Source organism: Natrix helvetica (assembly GCF_964273705.1).
Source record: "Natrix helvetica genome assembly, chromosome: 16".
Taxonomy (NCBI): Eukaryota; Metazoa; Chordata; class Lepidosauria; order Squamata; family Natricidae; genus Natrix; species Natrix helvetica.
In genome coordinates this window covers 1,346,960-1,355,108 of record NC_138563.1, presented here as the reverse complement: position 1 = coordinate 1,355,108, position 8,149 = coordinate 1,346,960, and the positions used below count along the sequence as shown (strand labels likewise).

At 43.0% G+C, this 8,149-nt stretch overlaps 1 protein-coding gene across 1 annotated transcript; it reads left to right on the top strand.

Moving 5' to 3' along the window:
* The first annotated feature begins 717 nt into the window (after positions 1-717).
* On the top strand, positions 718-7,271 carry LOC309399854 (uncharacterized protein). Its single transcript, XM_081967998.1, has 2 exons — positions 718-726; positions 4,139-7,271. The coding sequence occupies exon 2, from the start codon at positions 4,157-4,159 to the stop codon at positions 5,282-5,284; it is 1,128 nt and encodes a 375-aa protein (XP_081824124.1). The 5' UTR covers positions 718-726; positions 4,139-4,156; the 3' UTR covers positions 5,285-7,271.
* The last annotated feature ends 878 nt before the right edge of the window (positions 7,272-8,149 follow it).

The window sequence follows — 8,149 nt, the reverse complement described above, 5'->3', positions numbered from 1 at the left end:
ATTAAGGCGTCAACTGCTTTGATTTCCACCAGAGACTTATCTTCTAGCATCTGATCAACCTTCCTTGCCTTCTTCTCCATTTTTCTTTCTCTTAAAAGGGGGGAAATGAGGATGGGGATGTATTAAGAGGTGACCTCGTTAAGGCAGCGTCGACTCATGTTGGCTTGTGCACACAGTGCCGAGATTTCAAGTCGGGTTTAGAGGATTGTTACATCACCTCAACCATCTCTCAGATGTGGTTATGGAAATGTTGGGTTGGACCAGGGAGGTGCTGGGAAAGCTTTTGACTCAGGGGAAGACTCTGAAAGAAGAAAAGGAGAAAGCCTACCCAAGGTGCTGAAGTACGTTTCAGCAAGCCACGCTTTTCCCAAAAAGCAACAGCCCATAACGTGCTACGAGCCAAAGATCTGGCATTGAGCTTAGGCTAATAAGGAGCCCCACGGGGATGGGATGGGATGTCCCTTTTTTTACCTGTCTATAAAAACAGAGCCAGGTGGGCCAGTCCAACTTCAGGTCATACGTCCAAGTCACGAAGGTGAGTTGTAAGCCACCGTTCAGACAATTACACTAAATGCTATATGTGGAAGAGAGTTTGTTAGGGATCTAATTAAGATCTTTGCGTTGTGACGGCTGCCTCATCCCCTCCAGGGCTCTCTAGGGATTGTTATAAAAAGCTCAGAGCTTCTTTCAAACAGATTCTTGGGATCCAGGTGTGGAGGGAACCAGGTAAGTCTTCCTTGGCTTACTAAGAGGGGAGGGCTCAGGATCCACCTGTTTTATCCACCTCCTCAACTACCTCGCTTGGAGAAGGCCTCTTGATTTCAAGTGGGACTTCTTTACATATTTCTTTTTTAACCTTAAGGAAGGGCACTTAGTTTTATTGGCCGTTACAGTTGTTAAATTTCATTGCTTTGTCAGTTTATTTTTATTTCCATTTTAATATTCTCCTCTCCCATATTGTACTGTTCTCGTATTCTTACATTCATATTTTCGACTCCTTTTGAGATTATTTTACCATAAGGAAGGGTGCTTTTAATACTCCGCTACAGTTTACTCTTGTTACATTTTATTTTATTGTCAGGTTTCCTCTGCTTTATTTTATTTTGATTTTGATATTCCCCTCTCCCATATTGTAAGGGACATTGGTTTTACGGTCCTTACATTCCTATTTTCTCCGCTTCTTTTCCCTTACGATCTTCTACCTTCTTTCCTTGTTTTAAACACCTCGGATGTTCAAATTCATGCTCTCCGTGTTCCTCCTGGTTCTGTTCTTTTATTTTTATGCGGGTGGAAAAAAAATACGTCGGTTTTCCGTTGTTGGGATTTCTCGTGTTCGTTGTTTTTCCTCCTCTGCTTTCTCACCCGTTTCGCAGCAGTAAAATGGGAGTCATTTAAGGTTCCTTTTTTTTCACTTTCTCCTTTTTTTAAACTTTATTTCCTATCCGTTCTTTTGAGATCATCCTCTTTTCCTCTCAAATCCTTTTTTTTTTTTTTTTCGATTTAAGACAACTTTAGAAGGGATATTTGTGGAGAGACTTGTCTTGGTTCCAGGCAGTTTATTTATTATAGTTTGGTGCTCGAGAACTCTAAATCCCGTGCTATGCCTCCCTACCATAGAAATTTTCATGTTTAAATTTTTTTAAAAAATAAATGAAATGCCTGAGGATCCAGATACAATTTCTCCTCTACAAATCGAAGCACAAAGACAGAATTTGAAAGAGAGAGAGAGAAAAATCTAAATTCATGCGTCTGAATTTCAGATAATGAAATTATATATATATATATATATATATATATATATATATATATATATATATATATATATATATATATATATATATATATATATATATATATATATATATGTTGTATTTATACTGATAAATAAATAAAGGGAGACTAGTATAGATCTACATATATATATATATGTATTTGTGTTACAACCCCTGGTATGCCTAATCCCAGTAAGGTTATGGCTAGCTGATGAGAGCTAATTAGCTCGAAATAGATCTATACTAGTCTCCCTTTATTTATTTATCAGTACAAATACAACACATATATATATTTATTTAGGCATACCAGGGGTTGTAACACAAGTACATACATACATACATACATACATACATACATACATACATACATACATACATATAAAACAAACAAACATACATACATACATACATATAAAGTCTCCCTTTATTTATTTATCAGTATGTATATATATAATAAAAGAATTATTCAGACTTGTCTCCAGATGTTGTGGGGGCTCCACTGGGAGGTTTTTAAGAAGAGACGGGACAGCCATTTGTCTGGAATGGCATAGGGTTTCCTGCTTGAGCAGGGGGCTCAGCTAGAAGACCTCTAAGGGCCCATCCAACCTCGTTATTTTATGTTCTATGAAATATAGATCTAAATCAAGTGAAGACCTTTAAGCTGGCTTCTAAAGTTCTTACTGACCAGCAGTGTAATGGTTCTAATTAGTTCTAAAAACTGAAAAATTAAAAAGAAATCAGTCGACGGATTTCCCCTTAAGGTTTTCGGATTGCAATCTTCCTGCATTCTCTTTGATACAAATCCAGAGTTGGCAATGCAAAAAATTTCTGTCCTAGATTCTGTCTTTATTTCAATTGTCCCCTCCTGCAACTCACAAGCTCTTTATTTACAGAGATGAAAGAGAAGCTTTCCGAGACCTGTCAAAACCAGTTCCTGAAATGCTGACATTTAGCAACCAAAGTAATTTGGCAACAGCCTCCACACCTCTTTTTAATTTAATTTCACTGCACCTCAACCAGCAAGCTCTCCCTCTCAGTCAAATAATAAAGTCAGAATTAGTCAGTGGTATCTTTCAGAGCAGGGGACGCGGTGGCTCAGTGGCTAAGACGCTGAGCTTGTCTATCAGAAAGGTCGGCAGTTCGGCGGTTTGAACCCCTAGCGCCGCGTAACGGAGTGAGCTCCCGTGACTTGTCCCAGTTCCCATCTGAGATGGGAACTTTGCCAGATCTGACAAATCTCTCTCCTCTCAAAACGACCCCTTTTAATTTCCTCTGTAGCACCAGATGTTTATATCCGCAAAGGTCTCCGACACTCTCACAATTCAGAATACAATGCCCAATTTAGGTAGAAAGGAAATGGTGCTCCCCATCCGGTAATGAGCGACCTTGGGAAAAAGATTGATTTGACTGTAACTCGCTCTGCAAAGAAACTTGAATTTGGAAACAGCCTATTGCTCATCCCTTTGCGGAGATGATTGATTTCTGCATTCGGAGATCACCCAACCTGTCGTACATTGAATTTTCCTTCCTAACCAGTTTAGTTTTCTGCTGATCTCTTATCTCTGAGCAAATCTGGAGCTGTTCGGCTTCTTGAAACTGGATCAGCAAAGCGGTGAGACTGGGGGAGGGAAGAAGGGGAAAAAAACAGGGAGTGTCCACATTCTCTTGCCAGCTATAAAGCTTGGGAAATAGCTGTTCACGCACCACCCGTCCAAGGTGAGTTTTCTTAAAGTGGGAAGTAAGAGCCTTTTAACTGCTTTGCCCCAACGGTGGGCCCTGCCAAGCTGGCTTCTCAGACGGGTAAAAGGGGCAGAACGAGAGTGGATTGAAGGTGTGGACAGGAACATAGGTGATGGAACAAGGAGGGAGGCTAGAAGTGGGACATCTGTCAGGAGGCTTTGAGAACGGTCGTGATTGGAGGTGTATAGGGAAAGAGGGGGAAAGGTGAGGAAGGAAAGGAAGGAAGGAAGGAAGGAAGGAAGGAAGGAAGGAAGGAAGGAAGGAAGGAAGGAAGATGGGATAAAGGTAGGGATGAAAGGAAGGAAGGAAGGAAGGAAGGAAGGAAGGAAGGAAGGAAGGAAGGAAGGAAGGAAGGAAGGAAGGAAGGAAGATGGGATAAAGGAAGGGATGAAGGGAAGGAAAGGAGGGAGGGAAGGCAGTTGAGATGAGAATCTCTCTCCAAAGTAAGTACAAATGATATTTTCAACCAGTTCTACTAGATTAATGAGGGAGTAACAGAGGTTGACCATTTACGAAGTGAGTGTTTTCAGAGAGAAGAAGGCGAGGTCAGCCTGTCCATCTCTCACCATGTGTGGCTGCTGAACGCCCAGATCATTTTGCTTGTCTCCCTCCTGTCTCCTCTCCAGATCCATCCTCCCAGCAGAATGTCTGGCTCAGGAGTGAAGTGTGTCACCAACCCTTGCGTCACCTCCTGCCCTGATGCCAAAGTGGTGATCCATCCGCCCCCAATGGTCCTGACCTTACCTGGATTGAGCCTCAAAACCTCTCCAAATCAGTGCCTTGTGGAAAGCAAGACTTCGTGCCTCACTAACGGCTGTGAGGTGAGCTGTCAGGCGGGCTCCAAGGCCATCGTCACCAAAACATCAGGCTTGGTTGCTCTTTCTGGTGGAGATACTCCTTGCTGTACAACCACCTGTCCTGATTCTCAAGTTGTGATCCAGCCTCCCCCGGTCTGCATCACCATCCCAGGCGCAGTTCTCACCAGCTACCCCAATGAGTGCATCATCTCCAGCTCAACCAACCGTATCACCAGTGGCGTCCAACGCCCTGCATTGCCCCGTTCGACATCGGTCTCCGACTGCTCCCCCACTCCGCGAGGTCTAACTCGCTCAGCCTCCGTCCCGTCAGGGCTCAACAGCTCAGCCCAATGCCTAACACAAGGACCTTCAAACAAAGTGGTGATATACCCTCCGCCAATCGAGGTCACCATTCCTGGTCCTGTCCTGGAGATAGCCGCGGAAGAGTGTACCGTGGAGGTCTACAACTCCTGCACCGGTGACAACGCCCTCACTGGCAGTGACCAACAGGCCATCACCAGCGGTGATGACGGTGAAATCAAAACCCTAATTCCACGGGCCAAGTCTTGCACCACAGTATGTGGGCTAATGGACACTTCAAACTGCATTTCCCAGGGACCAGAGATGAAAATTGTTATCCAGCCCCCACCTATTGAAGTTGAGCTTCCGGGACCTATCCTGGAAGTTTTTCCAGAAGCGTGTAAGGTAGAAACTCTGGGTCCATGTCCTCCAGGACCCGAGGCCATCACTGGTAGTGAGACCAAGGCCCTGTGTGAAAGCAAGATGCCCTCAACTGCCCTTGCAGCTACCACCAGCATGAAACGCCCTCTGCCCGATGTCCGGCGTCCTCCACGACCCTGGGCTGAGATGTACAGCCGGTCAATGACACCCCGAAGCATTGCATTATCGCAACAATCCCGGCTGGCGAAATACCGCAGCGCCTTATACTCCATGCACTCCCAACCATCTTACTAAACTTTCAGGGGACGTGAAATTGTAAAGACAGCTGGTATTTTTATAAATATTTGTATATGTAAAAAGTGAGCATGCTGTGTCATGCACCCGCCCTCCACCATATCTGTGAATCAGATGGGACATTTATCTAAGTTGCTAAGTGGTTTAGAACAGCGGTCACCAACCAATGACCCATGAACCACTGATGATCCGTGAGAAAATTTGGTTTGGTCCGCAGAAAAATTATTTGCATTTTTTTATATTGCAGTAAATACTATTTATCTTGTTTTTAAAAATTCAGATTAGTGGTCCGTAGGATTTAAAATTATTAATTTAGGGGTCCCTGAAGTCCGAAAAGTTGGTGACCTCTGGTGTAGAAGTTTTAAGATGTTTCTTCTCCTGTCTTTGGGTCCCATTTAGGTTTAAAGCACAGGTGATCATGATTTTTTGACTCCAAGTAACCATTGATTGTCCTTTTATTATCTGGTGGTTCCATGGTGCACCAGTAAAGCAATGGATAAATAAGACTTGGGTGAATAAGCAATGGGTGGAAACTAATCAAGGAGAGAAGCAACTTAGAACTAAGGAGGAATTTCCTGACAGTAAGGACAATTAATCAGTGGAACAGCTTGCCTCCAGAAGTTGTGAATGCTCCAACGCTGGAAGTCTTCAAGAAGATGTTGGACATCCATTTGTCTGAAGTGGTGTAGGGTTTCCTGCCTAGTCAGGGGGTTGGACTAGAAGACCTCCAAGGTCCCTTCCAACACTGTTATTCTATATACAAACTTAAAATGATTTCTGACTCACTGCCATTTTGTTTGTAATGTCATAACTTCTCTCAGAAATTTCCTAGTGTGATGACAGAGGGCAAATAGAAAACTATTTATGGTCAATGAGGAATGATGACTATTGTAGTTTAACAGTTTTTGGTGGCCACTTATCTCTCATCTCTGGATCAATGGATTGTTCCAGGATCCTCTTGCTACCGATTGCCGAGGTGTTTCCTAGCAAATGCAGTTTCCATGAATTTGTCCAAATGTAAGCCATGTACATATCTTGCCTCAAAGATAGCACTTTGTAGCACTTCAAAAATAATTTCTGTATCCATTCAAGGCCTGAGTCAAATATGGTTTTTGAGTCCCTGCAGAAGTTGTGGGTGGTCCATTCTCCTATGAGCAGGAATGCTTGGTTCTTGCATCACTTCCCCACCTTGGGGGTACTCTCATGTGATCCAACCATGATGTCTGATTCCATGTTGGTGGGAGTGAACCATCAGAGGTTCACAATTATTTTCAGGGAGTCAAAGTGGTGGTAGAAGTGGACAGCATAGTGTGTCTGATGGAGAAGTTTTCATTAGCAGGTCTAAGATAGCATCTCACTCTCCATGTTTTGAGGATGTCCTCAAAAACATCTCCAGAGGATTGTATCAGGTTGTGGGGACCACTGAGACTCTACATAGTATTGTATATAAAACAATGAGGTGGTGTGAGGACTTCTTACTGATGGGTAAATGTTGCAAGCATCAATAGTAAAAGTCCTCTCAATTCATTGTGTCTGGAGAAACACTATTTCCTCACAATCTTCTGAAGACGTGGTGACGATCAATTTGCCATGACACGCTTGGCTAATTGATAACTGATCAATACTGAAATCTATCGCTACTAACCCATTGAGCCAACAAAGCTTCTGAGTAAACTTGTGGTTGTAAGGATCCTCTCATTCAGCTCCATAGAAGACTTACTCCCAGGTAAACAAAGCTAGGTAAGATTACACCAAACAGAATTGGAATTTCTTTCAGAAGGAAGTGATAAGTTGGAGGAAATGAATTCACCTCCTAAATGATCCTCGGTTTGTAAATTTTAAAAAAAAAATTAGGGCTTGTAACTAATATTCTTAGTCTTTGAAATAAAGCTAGCACGTTTATTTTATGCACTGTTTTTTAAAAAATAATTCTCATTCTCAAAATGCCAAATCTTCCTGAAATAAACTGAGTTAAAACTTCTAAAAAGTTCCAGATTTCTTTTATCCTATTAATTAATTGCTTGGGGGAGGGGGAGAGAACTAATATTCTAATAATCTATGAAATATCCGTTTTCATCGCAACCAGATATTTTTGGAGCAGATTCAACCACACATCTCCAACTTGACTCAAAACAACGTAGACCTCTCTCCTTGTGCTTGCACTGCTCACACCCAGTCCTTGCTCACTCTAATTTTCTCAGGTAGTGGTGCACCACCAATACCTCGTAAAGGTTCCCCTCACACATACATGCTAGTCGTTCCCGACTCTAGGGGGCGGTGCTCATCTCCGTTTCAAAGCCGAAGAACCAGCGCTGTCCGAAGACGTCTCCGTGGTCATGTGGTCGGTATGACTAAAGCTGAAGGTGCACGGAATGCTGTTACCTTCCCACCAAAGGTGGTCCCTATTTTTCTACTTGCATTTTTAGGTGCTTTCGAACTAGCAGAAGCTGGGACAAGTAACGGGAGCTCACTCCGTTACGCGGCGCTAGGGATTTGAACCGCCGAACTGCCGACCTTTCTGATAGACAAGCTCAGAGTCTTAGCTACCGAGCCACTGTGTAGATGGTGTAGATATACCACATAGATACCTTGTAGGCATCTCTATAAAGTGGGTTTGGCCAAGCACAACTCTCTCCAGAATCACTTCAAGCCACAAGAGGGAATCAAAGCTGTTGAAGATTTTCAGTTAGGGGGAGAGGGGGGGGCATCCTTAATCCTCACATTGTCACCAATCTTCAGAAGATCATCTGAAGGCCTTATTGTCCTGCTTCAAAAAAATGCAGTGGAGTCTGTAACATCTTAACCCTGTTATCATGGTTGCATGTTCATAGCCAGCAGATTCCATGGGATTACCATTTAAGGCCA

Coding starts and splice junctions, on each gene's coding strand:
- LOC309399854 (XM_081967998.1), top strand. CDS start 4,157: ATGTCTGGCTCAGGAGTGAAGTGTGTCACCAACCCTTGCGTCACCTCC.